At 45.2% G+C, this 22,842-nt stretch overlaps 1 protein-coding gene across 2 annotated transcripts in view; it reads left to right on the forward strand.

Annotated features, from left to right (window-relative positions):
* USP24 (ubiquitin specific peptidase 24) overlaps positions 1 to 22,842 on the forward strand; it is a 1,409,949-nt gene that overhangs the window by 83,358 nt on the left and 1,303,749 nt on the right. For both annotated transcript variants that reach the window (XM_069232604.1, XM_069232603.1), the window contains exon 5: positions 16,036 to 16,158. In XM_069232604.1, coding sequence (XP_069088705.1) covers positions 16,036 to 16,158 — 123 coding nt within the window. The remainder of the gene's footprint in view (positions 1 to 16,035; positions 16,159 to 22,842) is intronic.

Genomic DNA, 22,842 nt, shown 5'->3' on the forward strand with positions numbered 1-22,842 from the left:
CACAGTTTGGAGAATGGGCTGTGTGCTCTCCAACAACCAGGCTGACATTATCTTGGACTACTCCCCATAGAGGCAAACCTCTACCAAAAGGATGTGTCTCAGAATCTGTTAAGAGATGCAGCTCACCAAACGTGTTTCCATTCAACCAACTCCACTATTAGTTCAGTTTGTGCATGTGCTTACTCTCCAAAGCAGTAATTTTCTTCTTTTTGAGATATCCTCCTTCAGCTGTTGACATACCTCTTATACTCTAAGACTTCACAAAATTTATAGGATTATAGTATTGCCTGTATGGCTTTAGGAAGAGCTGTAGCACAGAATTGTCTCTTGAGGTGGTCTCGTCGGAGATCATATCCATTATGAACAAAGGAGGGAAGGCTGCGCTTATCCTTATGGACCTTCCATAGCTGTTGATATGGTGAGTCAATCTATCCTTTTAGATCGTTTAGAGGATATAGGGATCTGTGAAACAGCGTTGGGTCTCTTCTGATGTTTTTTTTGTCTAATAGAGAGCTGACCGTTGCCATGGGAGTGTTCACGTCCAAACCATTATCACTGCCCTGTAGGGTCCCTCTGTGGTCGTCACTGGCCCACATTATTTAATGTGTGTATGGTGCCCTTAACAAGGCTGATCCGCCATTTTCGTTTTTTGACTACCTCCTATGCTAACGACACCCAAATTGTGGAGTTGATTTTTAGCAAGTTGAGGATGTCTTGAAAGGGTTCAACAGTTGTATGAGGAAAATTGTCTGTTGGATGAGACTTAACTCCCTCAAATTAAACTCCGATAAAACCAAGGTCCTTCTCTATGGTAAGGACGTTTCATTTTGGGATTCTTCATGGTGGCCAAAACACTTGGGTCCCCTTCCTCCTCCTGTCTCGAAAGTTATAAATTTGGGGGTAATCTTTGCCTCTAAACTTACTTTTCTCTGATCCGATAAACATGCAGTCTTTAGAATAAATTGCCCTTTCAGTTAAAAAAAAAAATATAAGTCTATTCTGACATGTTTCAGAAAACAACTGACATCTTGGCTCTTTGTACTATAGTATTAGCTCTAGGTTGTCCTGAAAATGCTGGTTCCTTGTTAACTATATTCTTTAAATTGTTGCCTGCTTTACATTGGTTAGTGCCAAGATGCCTTTGGAGATTTGTTGAGCTTTATATAAAATCATCAATATTAATTCCATACTGATGCATGCAACCCTGTCATCCACTTCTGTTTCTCATTCGACAGCCTGATAGGATGCCGTCCCCCAGGGATAACAGACCTTTAAAAAATGTCAGTCTGAAAACCTTGTAATCGCTCCATCCTGAGCCTCCATGTTGGGATTCTAGGCCTATAACTAAGCTTCGTATAGAAAAAACAGTTCAGTTGTGATAATTCTTTCCAGAAACAGTGGGTCTGAGGACCTTTCATTAATGGCTTGTGTAGGAAAGTGCCACTGTTGGCATAGTTACCTCCCCCCACACACTTTTTGCCTAGTGTTGATGCCAGCTTTGATTGACAGGGTGCTGGGATCCTGCTAACCAGGCCCCAGCACCAGTGTTCTGTCCTTAAAAATGTACCATTGTTTCCATAATTGGCACACCTCTGGCACACAGATAAGTCCCTTGGAAAAGGTACCACTGTTACCAAGGGCCCTGCGGTCAGGGAGGGTCCCTAAGGGATGCAGCATGTGTTGTGCCACCCTAAAGGACTCCTCACCTAACACATGCACACTGCTATTGCAGATTGTGTGTGTTGGTGGGGAGAAAAAGGCAAAGTCGACATGGCATCCCCCTCAGGGTGCCATGCTCACAAAACACTGCCTGAGGCATAGGTAAGTTAACCGTGTAGCAGGCCTTACAGCACTAAGGCAGGGTGCACTATACCACAGGTGAGGGCATAGCTGCTTGAGCAATATGCCCCTACAGTGTCTAAGTCCATTCTTGTGTGTGGCCATATTAAGTATATAGTCTGGGAGTTTGTCATTACGAACTTCACAGTTCCATAATGGCTTCACTGAATACTGGGCAGTCTGGTATCAAACTTCTCAGCACAATAAACCGACACTGATGCCAGTGTGGGATTTATTCTATAAAAAAACACACAGAGGGCATCTTAGAGATATACCCCCTGTATTTTACCCAATCCTCTAGTGTAGGACTGACTGGTCTGTGCCAGCCAGCCACTAGCAGACAAGTTTCTGACCCCATGGGGTGAGGGCCTTTGTGCACTCTGAGGCCAGAAACAAAGCCTGCTCTGGGTGGAGGTGCTTCACACCTCCCCCTGCAGGAACTGTAACACCTGGCGGTGAGTCTCAAAGGCTCAGGCCTAGTGTTACAGTGCCCCAGGGCACTCCAGCTAGTGGAGATGCCCACCCCCACACAAAGCCCCACTTTTGGCGGCAAGTTCGCCAGGAAACTTAGGAAAAAAAGGATGAGTGACCACTTCAACTAGGATCCCCCCTAAGGTATCCAGAGCTGAAGTGACCCCCCTCCCTGCAGAGTCCTCCATCTTGGTTCGGAGGACAGGGACCAATAGGGTTAGGAATGTGCCCCTCTCCCCAAAGGGAGTGGACACAAGAAGGGTGTAGCCACCCTCAGGGACAGTAGCTGTTGGCTACAGCCCTCTGACCCCTGTAACACCCCTAAACCTTGTATTTCAGCGCTTCGCTGAGCCCAGCTCACCAGATTCTGGTGATGTGCAAGAAAAAGAATGACTTGCTTAGCTGAAACCACAAGAAGAAGGAAGACGACAACTGCTTTGACCCCAGCCCTACCTGCCTGTCTCCTGCTTCAAAGAACTTGCAAAAGAACAGCGACACATCCAGCAGGATCAGAGACCTCTGCCAAGCTCCCGAGGACTGTCCTGCACCCAAAAAAGACCTAGAACTCCAGAGGACAGCGGCCCGGTCTAAGAAAAACCAACAATAAAGGACTCCCACCTCACTCTGGATTTCGTGAGTCCTGACCACTCTGCACCCGATGTCAGTGTCCAGGTAATCCACCCAGCTAGAGAAGGTCCCCAGGCAATTGTGAGCAAGTGCCCACCCTGGGTTGACCTCTCTGCCCCTCCACGACGAAGCCTGCAGAGGGAATCCCGAGGACCCCCCTGACCGCGAAGCTCTTGATGAAGATATCTGATGCCTAAAGACACACTGCACCCGCAGCCCCCAGGCCTTGGAGAAACCAACACCTGGTGCAGCCACGTTCAGCAGACGTCCCTCTTCCCTGTCCAACCAGTGGTGCACCTGAGACACCCCCCTTGACCTCGTCTGTAGCCTCTGAGTGACCCCCAGGGTTCCCTCATAGACCAGCATTGGAAGCCCAACGTCCTTTTTACGGCCCGCACTCACCACCCCTGTGCCGCTGAGGGTGTGTGTTTAATGCCTACTTGTGGCCCCTCCAGTGCTCCTTCAATCCCCCCTGGTCTGACCACAGAGCCGTGGGTACTTACCTGCAGGCAGACCTGATTCTGAATACCCCCTGTCTCCATAGGAGCCCACGTTAAATTTGCTTATCTTTGACCTCTGCACCCTGCCAGCCCTGTGTTGCTGGTGGTAGGTGTTTGGGGTTAACTTGAACCCCAACCAGTGGACTTCCTAAAACCTGGAAACTGAAAGTGTATGTGTTGTACTTACCTGCAAATCGAACTAACATTTCTTACCCCCGGGAACTGTTTCTGAAAATTGCACTGTCCATTTTTAAAACCGAATATTACCAATATTTCAAGAACTGTATAACTTATCGATTTCAAACAAAGTACTGTTAATACATGTGTGAAATATGAAGCTATTGAAGTACTTAACTGCAACTTGAATCTTGTGGTTCTAAAAATAAAGAAAAGCTTGTTGTTATATAACAACCATTGGTCTGGAGTTCAGTAATTGAGTGTGATCTTCTTCTATTTCCTGTGTGTGTACAACAAATGCTGTGCACTACCCTCTGATAAGCCTAACTGCTCAACTACAGTACCACAAAAGAGAGAATTAGTATTATCTATTATTGCCTCGGTCAAGCCTCTGGGGAACCTCTGGACTTTGTGCACACTATATCTAATTTTGATGTACTATATACAGAGCCAGCTTCCTACAGTGGTGGATCAGCGGTGGGGTCTGCGACTTTGCATTTGCTGGACTACACAGCCAGTATCTGATCACACAACTAAATTTTAAAATTGCATTTAGAAAACAGATTTTTTAAATTTGGCATATTTTTGTGAATTTTTAAACGTCCTGGTAGGGCCTTGGTTAAGTCCCCTTAGCATCTCTCTTTTTTTTTTTTTTTTTTTAGATTATTGTAAGTGAGTATTTAGATACTAGAAATAGTTTTTAGTTTCTATAAAGTATTCCCATCCTTTAGTAAACATAATGAGCAGCTCAGAGGAAATAGTGGTGGAACTCAAACTTTCACCCCTTACCTCCATCTAGGGATGGCAGAGTTAAGGTCGCTCTGTAAGCTGAAGAAGATTAAAACAGGTTCCAACCCTACCAAAGTCATGCTCCAGGAGCTCTGGTTAGAGTACACCAGGGACTACCCTGCTGAGGAGGAATAACTCCACTCAGACAGGGAAGATGTTAGAGATGAGGAGGACAACCTTCCCCCTCCTCGCCTAAATAGGGAGACAAGGATCCCACAATCCCTGTTTTCAAGGATAGACCTCACTGTATCTGGATCTTCCACAGGGGAGTCCAGCTCCTCTGGGATCATTGCCTCAATGAAAAGGACGCCCTCTTAGCAAGGATTTTTAGCGAAGGTTAGCCTTGGAGCAGCAACTCCTGGCTATAGAAAGAGAGAGAACAGAAATGGGCTCAGCACCCATTAATGGTGGCAGCAATATAAATAGGGTCAGGGAGAATGACATCCTAAAAATCCCCAAACGGATTGTCTAAAGAAATGAAGAGGGTGATGACATCACTAAGTGGTTCACAGCTTTTGAGAGGGCTTGTGGAACGAGAAAGTTAAAACAGATGTCACTGGGGAGCTCTCCTTTGGGAACTGTCCACTGGTAAGGTAGGGATAGACCCCTCGCAATCTTTGGTAAAGATGCAGAATCCTATGACCTCATGAAGGCTACCCTAACTGAGGGCTTTGGATTCACCACAGAGGAGTACAGAATTAGGTTCAGGGGGCTCAAAAAACCTCGAGCCAGACCTGGGTTGATTTTGTTGACTAGTCAGTGAAAACACTAGATGGTTGGATAACTGGCAGTGTAGTGCATAACTATGATGGGCTTTATAATTTGTTTATGAAGGAACACCTGTTAAGTAACTGCTGCAATGATAAGTTGCATCAACATCTGGTAGACCTAGGTCCAATTTGTCCCCAAGAATTGTGAAAGAAGGCTAGGGTGACCAAGACTTCCACAGGGGGGTCACAAAGCCTCTTTAGGGGAAGGGTGGTGAGACACCTAAGGACAAAAATTAAGAGTCTTCTCAAGGGCCCCAAAACCTGCTCAGGAGGGTGGGCCCGAGCCTCTTCACAGTCCTCAAATGGGTACAAAGGTAAAAACGTTGATCCCAAGAAGGCCTCGTATCACAACTGTAAGCAGCATGTACACCAAACTGTAGACATGGCCTGCCCCAAGAAAAATCCCACTATCACTGCTCCAGTTAGTACTGGAATAGCCAGCCTCCAGGTGGGATCAACACTGAGCCCAGAGCAAATCAGGCTTCACACTGAAGCTACTCTAGTCTCTGAGGGCGGGGGTGACTGTAGCGACATTAGCTACCTGGCCGCCTAAGATGCAAAAATACAGCCAGAAGCTCTTAATCAGGGGGACAAAAGTAGAAGCCCTGAGGGATACAGGTGCCAGTGTCTCCATGGTGACAGAGAAACTGGTTTCCCCTGGACAGTATTTGGATGGACAAACATATGCAACAAGATGCATTTACCACAGTGCCTTTACAAAGCATATGCGTTTACCACGCATGGCTTTACTATGCACGCCTTTACCATGAATATACCATTACCATGCATGCCTTTACAACAAATTTTGCTGTAAAGGCATGAATGGTAAAGGTGTGTGCGTGGTAAAGGTTTTAAAGGTAAGTACAGGTAAGTATTAAGTGGGTTGAGCGATATATATGTTTAGTGTGGTTAACGGTTAATGGTGGTAAATGCATTTTAAAGTTTTGGAGTATGGGATTTGTGGTGGTGAGGGCATTTTTAGGTTTTAGGTTGGGTATGGCTTTTTGAGTCGTAATGGCATTTTTGGGATTTAGGGTGGGTATGGGATGGTAAGGACATTTTTAGGTTTTAGAGATTTGGAGTGGTAAGGGTATTTTTAGGTTTTAGAGTGGGTATGGGTTTTGGGTGGTAAGACCATTTTTAGGTTTTAGGGTGGGTATGGGTTTTGGGTGGTAAGGCCATTTTTAGGTTTTAGGGTGGGTATGGGTTTTGGGATGGTAAGAGCATTTGTAGGTTTTAGGATGGGTATGGGTTTTGGGGTAGTTACGTAATTTTTAAGGGTAGGTAGGGTTTTTGGGTGGAAGGGTGTGTGTGTGTGTGTATATATGTGTATATATGTGTATATGTATGTGTATATATATATATATATTTATATATATATATATATATATATATTTATATATATATATTATGTTATACTTACCTCTACTTTTTACCATGCATATGCCTTTACCAACTACGCCTTTACTACAAAAGTTGTGTGCTAAAAACATTTTGTGCTAAATGCATGCGTGGTAATGAACATGCATTGTACCTACTGCATTGTAAAGACATGCATTTTAAGTGCATGTGTTGTTCCATCACACATCCACATATCCAGTTACCAATGCTGACTATGAGACTAAAGTCCATCCCATGGCTATGGTGACTTTAGAATGGGGAGGGGTTACTGGCCTGAAACAGGTAGTGGCCTCTTCTGCAATTCCAGTAGAATGCTTGCTAGGGAATGATCTGGAGTCCTCAGCTTGGGCTGAGGTAGAGCTCAAAACCCATGCAGCCATGCTGGGAATCCCTGAACTGGTGTGTGTGAAAACCAGAGCACAGAGCAGAGCACATGGTAAAAGACGTGTTGGTGCATCTAATAATGGCTCTACCTTCCAAGAGAAAAAGTGAGAGGACTTGGGGACCAGCCTCTGAACAGCAAAAGATGTCTTATCTCCTGAGGGAACTGAATCCATGGAGCTAGATCCTTATCAGGTAGAGCTCTTGGGCCCAGGGGAACAGCTGTGCCAGGTACAAAAGACTTGTCCCACCCTTGAAGGCCTGAGGCAGCAAGCTGCTGTGCAGGAGAAGGGAGATGTCTGTGGCTCCCATAGGGTCTATTGGGAGGATGGACTCCTTTACACTGAGGCTAGATATCCCAAGCCTGGTGCCAATAGGAGAGTGGTAGTGCCTCAGGAGTTTAGAGAGTTTATCCTCACTTTGGCCCATGACATCTCCTTAGCTGGGCATTTGGGACAGACCAAAACGTGGAACAGACTTGTCAAAAACATGTATTGGCCCAATATGTCCCAGAAAGTGAAGGAGTTCTGCAGCTCATGTTTCACCTGTCAAGCCAGTGGCAAGACAGGTGGCCATCCAAAGGCCCCCCCTCATTCCACTTTCTGTGGTGGGTGTTCCCGATTGGTGTCGACATTGTGGGTCCACTTGAACCACCCACAGCCTCAGGGAACCAGTACATACTGGTAGTAGTGGATCATGCTACCAAATACCCTGAAGCAATCCCCCTTAGGTCAACTAATGCCCTTCAGTAGCCAATGCCTTGATTGGTATTGTTACCAGTGTTGGTTTCCCTAAGGAGGTGGTTTCTGACAGAGGTACCAACTTCATGTCAGCTTACCTGAAACACATGTGGAATGAGTGTGGGGTGACTTATAAATTCACCACACCACACAATACCATCCACAAACCAGTGGATGTGTTGATAGATTCAACAAGACATTGAAGGGCATGATCATGGTGCTCCCTGAAAAACTCAAAAGGAAATGGGATGTCGTCCTGCCATGCCTGATTTTTACCTACAGAGAGGTGCCACAGAAGGGAGTAGAGCTTTCCCCCTTTGAGCTTCCGTTTGGCCATCCTGTAAGGGGACCACTGGCACTTGATAAAGAAAGCTGGGAGAGACCTCTCCATTAGCCTGCACAAGGTGTGGTGGACTATGTGCTTGGCCTCTGCTCCAGGATGGCTGAATACGTGGAAAAGGCATTCAAAAACCTTGAGACCAGCCAAAACCTCTAGAAGTTGTGGTATGACCAAAAGGCTGCAATGGTTGAATTCCAGCCAGGGCAGAAAGTCTGGGTTTTGGAGCCGGTGGCTCCCAGCGCACTTAAGGATAGATGGAATGGCTTACCCAATCCTAGAATAGAAGAGTCAGGTCACTTACTTAGTGGACCTGGGCACTAGCAGGACACCTAAGAGGGTGATCCATGTTAACCGCCTGAAACTCTATAATGACAGGGCAGACATACCCATGCTGATGACTACTGATGAGGATCAAGAAGCAGAGAGTGAACCTCTCCCTGACCTCCTCTCAACTGACCCTTAGGATAGGTTAGTAGATGGAGTGGTCTATTCAGACGCCCTCTTTACCCAACAGCAAGCTGACTGCAAGCAAGTCCTACAGCAGTATGCAGTGGAGACAGTGCCTTATTTTCTGGATAAGCCTGGAGAGGGAGAAGTTTAGGAAGGGTCTGTGGACCCTTAATTGGAAGACCCAGTTCGAAAGGACATCTGGTATGAAGAACTGAGTGAGACCAGTGGTTTATATACCTTACCCGACACTTTCCTGGTTTCCACTCCTACTGTGACTACGGGGGAATGAGCCTCCTTTTTTATGCTGGTGCTCAGGGCGGCTGTGGTCCTCGACCTTCAGTTGCACTCAGTGGCAGTCAAGATTAATGTCTTGACAGGGGTGCTTCAACCAGGAGTCACACCCTCAGAACCTTAATCCTCTTTAGTGAAGCCCTTACGAATGTCCTACGTGGGGCCTAGTCGAAGCTCTGCTTAGGGGCTCCTGTGAATAAGATGATTGCCTGCCATCACCCCTCTCCTGGGGATCCCAATCTCCTTGGCCAGCACCCCACATCAGAGAGCTTGGTGGTCCAAGCCTTCTCCTCCTGCATTCACTCTGGCACATTCCCTACCACTCCAGTTAATAGTGAATCCAAAAAAATGGTAACCTTTGGTGAAAGAATGCTCCCTTCCACCAGCCTGGTACTGTGGTCTCTGAACACTGCATGTCTGTTGGTCCGTTATTCCCATACACTGTGGAATTTGGTGTACAAGTGCGACATATGGTCCCGGAGGAGGCCCGGACCATACTCTGTCAGGTAGTTGCTGATGGAACCAAAGTTCTCCATCAGATGTGGAATCAACATGACTGACTCCTTAGGTAGATTGATTCCTTTGTCTGTGGGCCTGCGACACTGCTCCTGAGTGAGAACATCAGGCTTTTCAGGAGTTATCCAGCCTTCCCTCATGGACATGCCCTTTGATGGCTTTCGCATATTTGGAGACAAAGCAGCTTCTGTGCAGGAGTGCTTCAAAGACCTCAGAGCTACCGTCTGGTCCTTGGGACTTGTCTATGGCTCATCGTTAACCCCACTCCACCTCTCACTCCTTTCATGGCAAAGGAAGGGTTCTGTAGCCTCACTCGGACCCTTGTAGCCACCACAGCCAAGCAAGCTTCCCAGCCTTTTTGTGTCAGAGGGTGTGGGTCACACAGACCATGTGGGACAAGCGGCTAGTGGTCTGGTCAGTTAAAACACCTCCCGCCGGAAGCTGCTGCCTGCAAGCCTCTTTATTCCACCTTCAGATCATCATGGGCACCCAGTGGGAAGCAGGATTTCCCATCACCTCTCCACCTAAAGTCAGTAACAGTACACTGATGGGTACTAAAGGTAGTCCAAAGGGCCTCCTCCCTCCCATTTGTGACACCCCCTCCACCCATCCCATTCACTTACAATTGGCTGACTGATGATCATCTTTCTAACTCTGTCGAAGTGCAGGCTGTCAGCCGACATCGGGAGGAATTGTGTCTAGGATCTGACAGCTTCCTTCAGCAGGGAGGGCTCCCCCTCCAGGCTAACCACCTGCTGCATGAAGCGTATAGAAGTTACCAGAAGAGCCTGTGCCACATGATGAACATACGCCCATATGCACCTGAATACGCTCCCCTTATGCCAGTTTCACAATAAAAAATGATCCCTAGTGTCTAGTGGGCATTTCAGCAGCCAGATCACTTCACAATGCTCTGAGAGACATCAAAGGAAGGAAATTCCTTCCCTTTGAAGCCTCTCAGGCCCCCATCATATGATCGGAAGAGAAATGCTTTGACATTTCTCTTCCGAGGGTGTCGGGGGTGGGGGGTGCGGTGGGGGTGGAAGTGATTTCCCCCTCCAGCCCTGCCATGGTGGGGGGGGAGGGGGTGCACGGCCCTCATGAGGAGCACTAGTGCTTCCCCTGACGGCCAGTACTAAAACGTAATGGTTACGTCCGTGGCGCCTGAGCGCCTGCAGCCATGGACGTAACCATTACGTCCATGGCACCCAAGGGGTTAAGGACCGAGCACCGTGCCTTGCCTGACCCTAATATGGCACTGGCTTGTCCTGCAAAGGGACACACTGAGGAGCAGGTCTTGTGCTGCCCACATCAGTGGCGTCTGCCTACTTTTTTATTCGCCACATAAAGACATGGGCTCTGCTGTGCAATTGATCAACCCCTATGCCACCTAAAAAGATACAGCATAACCAGGTGTCCATTTACCTTACTCTGCTAATGAGGCAGTTGATCTCTACTGACATGATCTAAGGCGATACTATGACCCTTACAAAAGAAGACCTATTAACCTCCCTTTGTGAATTTAAGATGGAGCTGTGGTAAGAACTCCGGGCAGATATAGCTGCGTCCTTTGACTCTTTTAAAAAAGAAGTTAACACCCAGCTGACGGCAATCCAGGCAGATGTGGACTCAGTGGGGGGTGCGCTCTTTTGGAGTGGGGTGGTTCTGGGGGTATGATGACGGGTATTTCGGAGGGGGAGACGGGAGGATTGCTAAGGAGTATTCTTCGACGGTCCATGATCATTAGATACTTTTCCTATAGTTATTTTGATTGTGTGAAACACTTTGACATGGAATGTTAAGGGGCCTAATTCCCCCCCAATAAGCGCCCACAAGTATGGGAATATTTGCTAGATAGGCAGTTCAATGTCTTGGCACTTCAGGAAACCCACCTCAAACAGGCAGAAGTGCATAGATTGCACCATAGAGCATGTTCCTGTATCTGTACCTCCTTAGCTACTACAAAACATAATGAGGTTGAAATCCTTATCCACTCCAGGGTCAATTTAAAATTTCTGGGTAGCAAATCCAATAAAGGTGCGAGATTTATGATGGTTGAGGGCAGCGGCAATGGTCGCTTATGTACCTTTGCCACAGTTTATGCAGACCAAGCGGGTTGTTTCTGCTCCTTTTTCTCTATGGTGGGTGGATTTGCTGAGGGAGACATTATCTTGATGGGGGATTGTAATTTAACTTAATATGGGACTCTAACTTGGACACCACACATCCACACAAGACTCTTCCCCAAAACTACTAAAGCGGCAATACGCCAGTTGGGCTTGATAGATGCATGGAAATTATTGAACCCCACTATGCGCGACTAAACTTCTCTCACTCACTTAAAACCTATTACAAGATTGACTGTACATTTGTGAGCCAACACTCCATTTTAACTTCTACTATCCACTCCATAATTATTTTGGATCATGCACCCCTGGAAACCGTTCTCGACTGGCATCTACAGAACCCCTCCTTTCAGAAATTGTACTTTGCTGACGTTCTATTAAGGGATCCTACATTTCGCATGAACTCAGGAAATCGATCAGGGAATATTTTTAGCTTAACAAAACTGGATAGGTAGACTCCTCTAAGTTATGGGATGCCTTTAAGGCTGTCATTTGGGGGAAATGCTTATCCCTGATAACAACAGTAACTCAACAGGAGAGGGAATTGCTTGAGGCAGAGTTGACCAAAGTCGCAAAAGCTAATTTGGTAGCCCCTACATTTAGTCTTCAAAGGAAGATCACAGCCCTTCGAGGGAAATTCAAAGCCATGTACGCTAATAGGGCAGAGCTTTCCCTCTTACGGCTTGAACATAATGCAGATGAGGAAGGTAATAAGATAGGCTCCCACTTTGCAAAGAAACTACGAGCCAAACGGGAGTTGACCTATATCAAGAAACTTCAAGACGAAGCAGGACAGCTCCAACACATGGAACGGGGGCAGGCACGGACGCTTCAAGATTTTTATGACCATCTCAGTACCGCAGATCAAATGAATGATGTGGAGCAACTAGCTTATTTTGCAGGTGTTACCCTGCCTCCGGTCTCCCCGACCCATAATGAAGCCTTGAGTGCCGCCATTGCACCAGAGCAAGTACAATTTGCCATTGATTCTCTTAAACCCCAAAAAGCTCCTGGCCCAGATGGCTTTAATGCATCCTTTTATAGAACCTTCAGTTCCGAGTTAATTCCACACCAGACAGAACTCTTTAACCATATAGCTGATACCATGCAGTCACCCCTCTCTATGGGAAAAGCCTTGATTTTGACTATCCCAAAGCTAGGGAAATTCTTAGACTTATGTGCGCTATATTGCCTGATAGCTCTCCTTAACTTAGATGCTAAATTGTATACTAAGATTTTGGCTCCTAGACTAGAGCAGGTGAAGTTGGCATTGATCCATCCGGATCAATTAGGCCTTAACGCATGGCTCTAAACTCAAGATAATTTATGGTGAGTTCTGCATTTAATTGAAAGGGCTACAAAGAAATCTCTTCCAGTGATTCTGCTAATGCTGGATGCTGGGAAGGGCTTTGATAGGGTAGACTGGGCTTTCTTATCCCACACACTGTCGTGGTTTGGGTTTCATGAGCACTTCATAGCCATGATACTGGCTAATTATAGCCACCCTTGATCTAGAGTATTAATGAATGGCGCAGCCTCTGATTCTTTAATCCCCCCCCCGCTGCCTTACCCCTGCACACCACACCACACACTCTTCCTCTTCCTCTCCTGGAGTCTCCTCTCCTCTCCTGGTGTCTCCTCTCCTGGTGTCTCCTTTCCTCTCCTGAGGTTTCCTTTCCTCTCCTGGTGTCCCCTTCTCCTCTCCACTCCTGGTGTCCCCTTCTCCTCTCCTCTCCTGGTGTCCCCTTCTCCTCTCCTCTCCTGGTGTCCCCTTCTCCTCTCCTGGTGTCCCCTTCTCCTCTCCTCTCCTGGTGTCCCCTTCTCCTCTCCTCTCCTGGTGTCCCCTCTCCTCTCCTGGCGTCTCCTTTCCTCGCCTCTCCTGTCCTCTCCTGGTGTCCCTTCTCCTCTCCTGGTGTCCCTTCTCCTCTCCTGGTGTCCCCTCTCCTCTCCTGGTGTCCCCTCTCCTCTCCTCTCCTCTCCAGGTGTCTTCTCTCCTGGTGTGGTGTCCCCTCTCCTCTCCGGGTGTCTCCTCTCCCCTTTACTTTTTGCTCTTAGCATTGAACCCCTGGCAGCAAGGATAAAGGCTACCCCTTCGTTCCAAGGGATCCCTTCTTTTGGCTCAGAGGAACATAAATTGTCCTTATGTGCAGATGACATCCTGCTTTTCCTCACTTGCCGTTGATTTCCCTCCCAGCCCTCCAAATTGAACTTGGCCATTATGAAGCAGTGTCAGGTTTCCGAGTCAATCTCAATACATCACCCTTGCTTAGTCTTACAACGCCCCCAGCCCAAATTATGAAATTTAGTTCAATCTCCCCCTTCCAAATGGCAAGGAAGGAAATCGCACATCCAGAGATAAAACTGACCCTTGCAGTTTCTGATCTTTATAATGCAATCTTCCCTCCTTTACTGCAGCAACTCAAGCTTGAGGTGAAGCAGTGGGGCCCGTTATACTTAACCTGGTTAGACCAGATACATGCTATTAAAATGATAGTGCTCCCCTGGTATTGTATTTGTTTCAGGGTCTTCCAATTGCTGTTGACCAGGAATGGTTTACTAGCATTTGCTCACTCACTACAAAATGTATATGGCAAACCCGCTGAGCGCGCCTGGCTTACCGCATACTTACGCTTCCCAGAGAGAGGAGAGGTTTGTGACTCCCTGACATCTTGACTATTATAGAGCTGCTCAGCTCAGAGATATCCAAGTGGTTCTTGAATGAGTCTGATAAACTCTGGCTGCAAATGGATCAAGTGATAGTGGGTTTCCTTTGGAAACAAACCTAAAGCAAACAGACCGCGCAAAGCTTATTTAAGCACCCCAACAATACCTACTTTGAAAACATGGAACACTGTCACCAAGACCCAGACGCTAGCATCCTTCCCCTCACCCTATATACCAGTACACTTCAACCTGGCTTTCCCCCCTGCTCTGACACCTGGCCCCTTTGATAGATGGCGGGATGGGGGCTGTCTCACTATAGCAATCTATTTCATAATCTGAACATACTAACATTATATAATTGCTGCAGAGATTTTAACCTTCCTAGATCTGAGGCGTAGCATTATGCCCAATTGAAACACTGGGTCGTTACGATAGAGGTGCGACAGGCTGCCACTACGGATCTCCTGCCCATTGAGTAATATTTGCAGAAGGCTGGATCCTCCAAAAGGGTGCATCTCCTTTTTATATGCTCTCTTGAGATCTGCCACATTTACCCCCTCTCTACGCCATGTGACATTTTGGAAACAAATAGTGGGAACACAGAAGACCGACCATGGCACAGACTATGATGTGATATTTCTAGATTTAACCACTTCCTAGGCCTATGCAAAGGCCATTATCTATAACTGGTACCTATACTCTGCAGAATTGTGGAAAATTATTCCCAATACCGCAGACAGATGCTGGAGGGGATGTGGCCTACTGGGGAACTTTTACCATATCTGGTGGGACTGCCCAACCATACGCCCCTTTTGGGAGGAAAGGTTGACTCAAATTAAAGAGATACTAGGCTAACCTAAACATTTGACATCAGTAAATGTATTACTGGGCCTTAAAGATCCATCCCTTCAACATCAGATGTACGGCGACCGGTCTATTCTTTGGATATGCCTAGGTGTGCCAAAATGACTTTGGTATCTTACTGGAAGAAACCTGAAGCCCCTTCATTGTCACAATGGCATGCGCGCATTTGGCACGCTCTTACAATGGAACAGCTAACTGATATTATGACAGACTCCAGATTTTTTTTTTGTATATATGGGGCCACTGGTGCAATACCTCTTGTGGGGCCTTCCTCTGTTTTCATGCCCCCACCCACATGAGGACCCATCACCTTTTTCAGATCTGATCCCCCTCTATGGATCCCCCTGGGCGACGCGTCCTGTGCCCCCCAGCTACACCCATAGCTTCAACATTTTTGAACCGCAGCACACTTTTTACAGTGACAAACGTTCGAGAACCGTCTAGCTTTAATGGACATGAGGCAGGGGAGAATTGTTTAATGTAATAACAGCTATGGTTTGTAAATCACGCAACCTTAGCACACCCTCTGATATTGAACAATGGCCAAGGTATTGCTCTGCCCATAAAAGTGAAAGATGGCTAACTGCACTGGAGCTGACCTTTTCAGTGTGTGGTGCTGGCATGTGCCATTGATTCCCTAAAATCACAAAGCTTGTGAAAAATCTTGATGTTTAAACTAGTGATTTTTAGCAAACTTGAGAAGACCCTTTTGCTATTGTGATGTTCGGATTGGCTTGGTTCATAGCTGCTATAGAGTGGCAGTGCCGTTTTTACTTTAGCTTTATGTGAGATGGTATTTCTTCATTTCTTTTTTGTTTATGTGAATTGTTGGAAGTTTATTAGTGCTTTGATATAGTAATTTCTCGTCAAATGTATATGTAGTTCTGAGTGGAATTAATCGGTTCAGTGCTTTATAATTTTTAATTGGTTGTTGCCTGAGTACAGTAATGCTTATCCTTTTGTACAGTAACTATGGGGGTCCCTCAAAGTGCAAAAAAAGGTTTAACATTTTTGCATTGAAACCTGCTTAGATGAAGTACTTGTGGCACCAAGGCGCACATCAATTATGGATGTTTTTACATACTACAGGCGTTTAACCCTGACAACGAATACCATTTCAAGAATCGGATGAAAGCATGTCAGAGAAGCTGGACTGATGTTTTTGGAGAAGGAAATATGTATGCGGTTTCACCAACATCTAATTTGCAAAAGGTAGGTCTAAATCTGTTTTCTCGCTAATGTGTGAAGAGTATACTATCATCGAAGAGATGGTTCCTACTATAATGCTGGTTTTCATGGGTCCCCAAATTCCACTTGCAGCCTGCTGTGCATCCACCTTGCTTGGCTAGTCCCATGACTGATAGCATGACATAAGTGTGCGGAGAGCAAGTGATTGAGGTGTTCTTCCCTATCTCACATACGCTTGAGGTGGAAGTTGAAAGAGAAGACATGGAAGTAATTATCTGACACTCTCAAAGTGAGTTGAAACTCTACCTCTGTTTTCCCTTGAGCACCGCAGAGGGTTCTTAAGTTGTAGAGGGATTGTGCCTCATCTACCATTGTGAGGTCTCACGGCAGAGACCTGTGAAGATGTTGACCTTAAAAACTGGTGGGGAGAAGGTTTGCATGTGACAATTTCTCCGATGGGAGTCGCCGTCTTTTAGATTTCTGCTCCTGAGCTAGTGCTTGTTATCACCTTGTGCCCTTAAATTCACTATTGAGTTTAACCATATCTGCAGCCACCTTCTTACCTGAGCTGGAGTTTACAATCATTCCACTCACTCAGACTTGCATGAAGCTCCATGATGAAAAGGAATTGGCAAAAGATTGTAATGGATGCACACACCAGAATACTGGTCCTTACCTGACTAACGTATAATAAGGTGATCCTGCAGTAATATAACTATTGTAATCACTGGCCCATTCTCCTGATTTTGGTTTAGTCTGGTCTGATGTTCTCTAATGAAGCCTGACATCAGTGCCTCAGACTTCCTTTACCATCATCTTGGTAGTTTCTCTGATGAGAATGGCAGAAGTGGTGCAAATGGTAGAAACAAAGGATATTAAACTCCTGCATTTGTCAGCATTCAAATGGCTGTTGCCATAGTTTTGATAATCTGGCAGTATCAATATCCAGGAATACTGCATCAATTAATCAAGTTTAGTGCCAAGATCTTTAGAAGGCCTCCAAGCTGCAGTGCCAGCAGTCTTGAGCCACCAGAGCAGCACTGCAAGCAGCACCCTGGGGATTACGAGTCCCCTCTCCGCCAGCTTTTGCATGGTGGTTGCACAAAGGAAGCACTTTGCTCAAGTTTTGCCTACGTCTGTGGACATGCTTCTAGAGATTCCATACCATATTGAAATCTGCTCTGCTTTGCTCTGTGCGTGGAGATCAGTAACCCCTGACACAAAGACCTCAGTGTTTTGATATTCCTCTCCATTTTTGTGCTTTTCCTTTACAGACTCCCAGTGGTTTGGGTGCTGTACAAATCATATTCACGAAGGAAACAGTTAAAATTAAATAAATTAGAAATTGAACTTTAGAAGTTAACCAGTATGGTTTCTTACCATTTTTCCTATAACACTGACCCTACCCATACAGACTACTCCATTTTCACCTTCAGGGTTTATTTCACCCCATAGATTGGCACACTTATCTGGACCATGTGTGACAGCCGCGTATCTAGCGCACATCCTAGTTGCTGGCCTTGCATTTGTCCCACTTGCCTCTTAGTACTCTTGTGTTGGAAGTCTTTTATTCTACGCTGAGTTACACTTTATGGGGTTATATTTCCTTCCTTAAGGACAGAGGTTAAGGATGACCTAAGGAATGGGATAAATGGAGATGCTGCTTAGGCATCTGAACTAGCACACCATCAATGAATGACTTGCATTTTTCATGTCCATTTGTAGAAAGAATGGCACAACAGTTGTAGGTTTGTCTTAACAGTAATTTTTCTCCATAGATTCAGCATACTGATGGGCCAGCGTGTCACAATTCATTGTTTCTGCCAGATCCTGTACTATGCGCTGTCATTAAACAGTAGCCTGGAATGGAGATTTATGATGATTCTACTTTTGTGGAGGAGGAATTAGCCCATCCAGATATATTGTAACATTTTGCCAGTGCACTATTGCTGTAGACCACGATAAACCGCAGGCTTGGGGGAAATCATAACCTATTTATGGACCTCTTTGCAAGTAATACAACAAAACACTTCAGGGTGAAACAAAGCATAGCCAAACTTGGGCTTTGAAAAGTAAATAAATCTGTTTTCACTCTCATACCAACCACACCACTGTCTCATTTATTGGTACATTGATTGCCTTGCCAGGAGATAAAAACAAATAGCAATTGAATGTCAAGTTACATATCTGATTATTATAGCAGGAACCAGCTGCTCAAAATGTGTACGTTCTTTACATGGTAGTATTTTGCCACCAACAGCATTACAGTAGCAGGAACTCAGTAGCCTCTTTATGGCTGTCTCTGAGGATTCGTGTGAGTTTTTATTTAATATAAGGTGCTTAGATTTTTATGATTCCATCAAAAGATTCAGTTTGATAATCTTCTTTTCAATACAGTGATAAATCAATCTACCTACCCGGGAGCCAGAGGTATCACAGCTCCTCTCAACTTGGACCATATAGGACTTGACCTACAATTGCTTTTGTTTCTTCTCAAGTCAATCAGTTCACCAGAATCCATGCCACTCAATTTTTAAAGCATTTATCACAAAACGTTCTTGGGTTTGATAGATGCTTTGGTAAGTTGTAAAAGCAAATTGTGACTTGAAAGACAGAAAAGAATAGTCAGATAACAAATACCTTAGCTCAGAGTGCAAGGGGCTAATAATTTTAAAGCACTGTAATTCCAAATCGTAATCAAGCAGGCAAACACTGTGAGAGCTGAACTGACATTCGAAACAAAACTTGTATATGAAACAGGATGTTATAAAAAAAAAAATATATATATATATATATATATATATATATACGTGTATAGTTTATAATTGCATTTATTCAATAAGTATGTTTTTCAGTAACTTATTACAATTCTTGTTGTGTTGCATCCCTTTAGAAATATTTGATATGGAAGTTTGGTTCTGTGCCTTAAAATTGATTTTTAACATGACCCCTTAAAGTGCAAATCAGGTGGCAAGTTCTTGTAATATAAAAAAACACACAATAGCAGCAATTTTCAACAATTTTTGTCATTATTGTCAACTGGGTATTGCTGCCTTTTAGTATAACTTGTGTTTATAACCTTTTATCAGAGTGCACCTACCATTGACTATAGCAGGAATCTCCAACCATTCCTACAATGAGCACTACTTCGGATTATTGAAAATCAGTGTAACCTACTGATGAATATGGGGATTTGGTAAATGTATAAAGAGGCTACAGATCATTTAACATTGACCCTAGTCTACCCTGTCCCCCTTCAGGAAGCATACGGCATTAATGGCACAGGAGCCGTATTGCAAAAAGATTTACAGTTGGGGGACTTCATGGACCAGTTCGGTGAAAGAGATAAAGAGATGAAGAACGTGAGAGAAAAAAGAGGGAAAGAGGAGACAGAGAAGGAAAGCATGACCGATTGAGAGACAAAATAGAAAAGGAAGGAAGGGAGAAGCAGAGCTAGATAGGGAAAGAAAAGAATGAATGAGGAAAACAAAAGATAAACAGTGAAAGGAGCAAAAGAAAGGGGAAATGGCAAAAGAAAGAGAATGAAGAAAATGACAAAACAGTGAAAGGAATAAAGGAAACAATGAAAGCATGACAAGTGAAGTAGAAAATAAAAGAAGGAAGAGCATGCCAAAGAAGAGAAAGAATGAGAAAAGGAGGGGAAAAGAAGAGGGGCAAAAAGAAATTGGGAAAGGATTAAATATATAACGCAAGGAAAAAAAGAACCAAGGAGAGGCAAGAAAGAAAGTTCTGTTATTTAGATTTGTAGAGTGCACTAATTACCAGTGAGGGAACCAACGCACTTGAGCAGTGAGTGGGTGTTATTTGAAGAGCAGGTCTTCAGCTTCTTGTGGAATTCTAGAAGTGCGGAGGGGGCTTAGATATGCTAAGTTAGGTCATTTCATGATTTGGGTGTGATGTGGGAGAATAAGCGACCATGTGCTCTGTTTTTGTGAATACGATGGATGTGCGAGTGTGAGCTAGAGCGTAGGTGTCTGGTCGGCTGGTGGAAGTAGGTGAGGTTGTTAAAGTATGCTGGTCCAGTGTTGTGTAGTGCTTTGTATGTGTGACTGAGGAGTTTGAATTAGCTGCGTTTGTGATTGGGGAGCCAGTGGAGCTCCTAGAGGTGCTTTGCAATGCGAGTGTGCTGTGGGGGGGTCCAGTATGACTCTTGCAGTGGCATTCTGGATGGTCTGGAGCCTTTTTAGAAGTTGCTGGGACACATTGGCTTAGAGAGTTGTGTTGATGCACTGATGCATTCAGTAATGGTGATAGAATGAGGTAAATAATTAATTTTTCAGTAGAGGGTTCACTGCATCATCATTCACTGTCAGCTTTTGAGCCCTCACAGAATTGGGACAGTGTTTTGAATAACTGCCTTATCAGGTAGGCAGCTGTATATTCTCTAGCCTGATGGAGGCAGTTATGTGAGAGCTACTCAGCTGTTGTCTGCAAACTACTGGTAGCTTGCAATCGACCTGTTGGAGACCCTTGCTCTGTAGATTCACTTCACAAATACTAGACGAGCGTTAAGTAAAATGTGGAATAGATTGGCAGGTGTAACTCTGTCAGGGATTCTTATATCCTGTTTCTCTTTCACAGGCTTTCCATAGACCCTAGCAACCCACCATGAGGATAGTTTTATACTGAACACACCCATCCTCTCTTTTGTTTATTGTGGCTTCCCTTCCATTTTTAAGGGCTCAGTACAGTAGTCATTTTGACCAGTGTCCCAAGGCTGATAGGTTAGAGTAGTTCATTGAACACAATCTTCCGGAGGCATGACGCACTCATCCACCTCAACCTCTCAGCCACACTTGACACTGTCTCCCACTCCACCCTCTGTGACAGACTACACGACGCCGGCATCCGAGACAAAGCCCTGAACTGGATCAGTTCCTTCCATACAGGAGAAACACAGCGGGTCAGACTACCACCATTCACATCAGGACCTACAGACACTTGGTGTAGGGTGCCCCAAGGATCCTCACTCACCCCAATGTTTTTCAACGTTTACATGGCCCCGCTCACCAAGATCACCAACGAATACGAGCTAAACATAGTCTCCTACGCTGACCACACCCAACTGATCCTCTCCCTGTCCGAGGACTCTGCGCAAGCCAAGAGGAATTTTGACAATGGGGTGCAAGCAGTCGCCACCTGGATGGATGCCAGCTGCCTCAAGCTTAACTTGGACAAAACAGAGATCCTCATGATCGCCCCAACTCCTTCTGCCTGGAATGACTCCTGGTGGCCCACCGCTCTGGGTAACGCCCCACCCCTGGCGATCATGCACGCACCCTGGGCATCGTCCTGGACTCCTCTTTATCAAAGACCCGCCAAGTTAACACCATCACATCATCTAGCTTCCACACCCTCCGTCTCCTGTGAAAGATTTTCAAATGGATTTCCCCAGACACGAGGAAGACTGTTACCCATACACTCATCACCAGCAATCTGGACTATGGCCACATACTCTATGCCAGCATTACCAAGAAACTTCAATCAAGGCTACAAAGAGTCCAGAATGCAGCAGCCCAACTCATCCTGGACATCCCCGGTCACAGCCGAATCTCCTCCCACCTCAGAGACATCCACTGGCTCCCAGTCAAGAAGCACATCACATACAAATTCTTGATCCACACTGCTTAACATGGGACTGGTATACCTCAACCACTGCCTCACCTTCTACGTACCCAGCAGACATCTCCATTCCTCCCAGCTTGCCCTTGCGGATCCTTCTCCCACCTAGTAGCCCGGACGTGGAACACACTTCCCCTCAAGCTCAGGCAGACCACATCACTGAAGCAGTTCAGGAAGGACCTCAAGACCTGGCTCTTTGACTGAGCAGCACAAATGCATTCAGCACCTTGAGACCCTATGGGTGATTAGCCGCGATTTACAAATTCATGATTGATTTGATTGATTGACACACAAAAAGTATTGAATTCTTGGATCTGATTAGATTGTGATAATGTTTCGTGTTATAACTTTCACTGAAAATCCAGCTGTGAATAGAAAACAGCTGTAATCCTTGTTCTCCTCTATGATAATTTCCTTTTGAAGTTATAAACAACTTGAACTCCAGCCTGCTGCCTTTAGATATATAAATAACAGTTTCAGCATGGTGCACCTACTGTCCTTTTGAAATTAACAGAAATTTCAACTGCCAATGCTAAAAAGGTCTGATGGTAGAGTTCTTTGTTCCCTTAAAGGAGCAGTGATCCATTCCATCTTTTTTAAGCTGTTATGTGTATGGCTCCATTACCTTGTATTTATTCTTTGCCTTTCAAATAGATACTGTAAGTGGCTGAATTAAGCATAAGCGTTTCTCTCCAGATTGATTACAAAGTCTTACTGGCTTTGTAAAAAGTAAGTTTAGTTGGTGGGGGACTAGGTAAGCAATGTATAAAAGATTAATCTTTCTTAGTAAAAATACTCGGAGATCCTGTACATGATCTCAGATGGTCAACGTGTATGCCTTCAGTGAAGATCCTCATGAAGGAGAACAAGAATTTTAAGTAAGTACCATTTTCCTTTGTTCACATCTTTCTGTTACTTCTGTCATTCATCTAGCTCCGTGATAATATATTTTCACCTTCCAACACACACGTTTAAAACCTCTGTACCCGTGTTTTGTTTTTGGAAATATAGATCTCTCATTTCATATTGGTATTTCGTCCTGTTTAATTTCCATGCCTAAAGTTT

This window comes from Pleurodeles waltl, chromosome 4_2, assembly GCF_031143425.1.
Source record: "Pleurodeles waltl isolate 20211129_DDA chromosome 4_2, aPleWal1.hap1.20221129, whole genome shotgun sequence".
Classification (NCBI taxonomy): Eukaryota; Metazoa; Chordata; class Amphibia; order Caudata; family Salamandridae; genus Pleurodeles; species Pleurodeles waltl.